General features: G+C 39.0%; 1 protein-coding gene across 1 annotated transcript in view; it reads left to right on the top strand.

Moving 5' to 3' along the window:
- The window catches only part of LOC104778364 (dihydrolipoyllysine-residue acetyltransferase component 3 of pyruvate dehydrogenase complex, mitochondrial), a 5,287-nt gene extending 3,327 nt beyond the window's left edge, over nucleotides 1-1,960 (top strand). Inside the window, exons 11-19 of the mRNA XM_010502795.1 lie at nucleotides 200-300; nucleotides 391-476; nucleotides 557-632; nucleotides 711-778; nucleotides 843-909; nucleotides 993-1,088; nucleotides 1,161-1,263; nucleotides 1,359-1,454; nucleotides 1,528-1,960. Coding sequence (XP_010501097.1) covers nucleotides 200-300; nucleotides 391-476; nucleotides 557-632; nucleotides 711-778; nucleotides 843-909; nucleotides 993-1,088; nucleotides 1,161-1,263; nucleotides 1,359-1,454; nucleotides 1,528-1,598 — 764 coding nt within the window. The 3' untranslated portion in view covers nucleotides 1,599-1,960. The remainder of the gene's footprint in view (nucleotides 1-199; nucleotides 301-390; nucleotides 477-556; nucleotides 633-710; nucleotides 779-842; nucleotides 910-992; nucleotides 1,089-1,160; nucleotides 1,264-1,358; nucleotides 1,455-1,527) is intronic.

Below are 2,040 nucleotides of genomic sequence, written 5' to 3'. Positions count from 1 at the left end.
AAAAAAAATCAGGTGCCTCTTTCAAACATTAAAGGCACAGGTCCTGAAGGACGGATAGTGAAGGCAGATATCGATGAATACTTAGGTATCAGTCACTCCTTGACTCTTCGTTTCCTTTCTTTTTCTTTCAGACCTTTCTTGCCTCTGTTTACAGTATATCACTCATCCTTGTGTCCTTCTACATCTGCCAATGGTGCAGCTTCAGGTGGTAAAGGAGCTACTGCGACGCCATCTAAATCTACTGATTCTAAGGTCCCAGCTTTGGACTATGTTGACATCCCCCATCCTCAGATACGAAAGGTATGACCTATCTAACCCTTGCAGCCTTGTTAAGTCAATTTCAATAGGTTCAAGGATTCTGAAACCTCTTTAACTTTATAATTATGACAGGTCACAGCCTCACGTTTGGCATTTTCAAAGCAAACTATCCCTCACTATTACTTGACCGTAGATACATGTGTTGACAAACTTATGGGGTAGGTATAAAGTTTTGAATGATTTATTTTGACTCGCGGTCAATGGGTAAGCTAGACAAAGCGTATTTTTGTGTATGCAGTTTGAGGAGTCAACTTAATTCATTCCAAGAAGCTTCTGGTGGGAAACGGATATCTGTCAATGATCTTGTTGTTAAGGTACATCTTACTTGTGTATACTTTACATGCAAGCCAACAGATCTTTAAATATATCCTACCCGTCGTCATGATTTTTAGGCTGCTGCATTAGCTCTCAGGAAAGTTCCTCAGTGCAATAGTTCATGGACTGACGATTACATCCGCCAGTAAGTACATCGACAACCTTTTGAATATGATTGGGGTAGCAAACATCTTAACCTTTCTCTATAGGTTTAAAAATGTGAACATCAACGTCGCAGTGCAGACAGAGAACGGGCTCTATGTCCCTGTTGTGAAGGTGTGTGCAAAATAATGTTTAACCCGTCGCTGTAGCACAAACTTCATATTTCTGAACTAAATATTTCAATTTCTTGACTCCAGGACGCAGACAAGAAGGGTCTGTCCACAATTGGAGAAGAAGTTCGGTTATTGGCTCAAAAAGCAAAAGAGAACAGCTTAAAGCCGGAAGATTATGAGGTGAGAGAATTTATTATCTTAATTCACTAATCATATTTTTCAATAAACAGGCAAATAATCTCGTTTTCTCAGGGAGGAACATTTACGGTCTCTAACTTGGGAGGACCGTTTGGCATCAAGCAATTTTGTGCAGTCGTTAATCCACCACAAGCCGCCATTCTAGCAGTTGGATCCGGTATGCTCTCTCTCACTGCAGAACAGAGTTTTTAACTACGTTACGAAGATCCAATAACTGATTCAAGTTGTGTCTGATTCCTAAAATAAAAACAGCTGAAAAGAGAGTTGTCCCTGGTAACGGCCCAGATCAATTCAACTTTGCTGCTTACATGCCTGTTACACTGAGCTGTGACCATCGCGTAGTAGACGGTAATCTGGTTCTTTTGTCATCATTGGAATCATTCATCATCATTGTATAAATCTAATCTTCTTCTTTCTGCAGGTGCCATTGGAGCAGAATGGTTGAAAGCATTTAAGGGATACATTGAAAACCCTGAATCCATGCTGCTCTAAAAGAGAACCACACAATGGACAAAACAACATCAAAAGCTCGTAAGGGTCTCTGATCTCGCATTTCCTCTGGTTTAACACTCTGTACCAATTAGATTTCTTTGTTTCCATACGTTTAAAATCTCAGGTTCTTTCGAGTTTTTTTTTAAATGGGTTAAAAAGATTTTTGTTTCTCTGAATAAAAAAATATGGGTGGGAATCAGCATTTCTACTGTAAACTGGATTTTGGGATATTCTTTGCTGGTTCTGGTTGTTTGTTGATGGAGGGAGGCAAAACTAACCCCATTAATTTATGTTGTTAAACTAACCCCCATATGGAATGGGTTTTGTAACCATACTTGATACAAGTAGATTGTCTTGAGTGAGTGAGGTTCGTAAACTCTATCTTTTAGAAGAAGAAAAAAAACAACACTCTTACTATCTTTTCAACATGTGAGTGAAAAAA

This window comes from Camelina sativa, chromosome 3 (assembly GCF_000633955.1).
Source record: "Camelina sativa cultivar DH55 chromosome 3, Cs, whole genome shotgun sequence".
Taxonomy (NCBI): Eukaryota; Viridiplantae; Streptophyta; class Magnoliopsida; order Brassicales; family Brassicaceae; genus Camelina; species Camelina sativa.
This window is presented reverse-complemented; position numbering and strand designations above follow the sequence as displayed.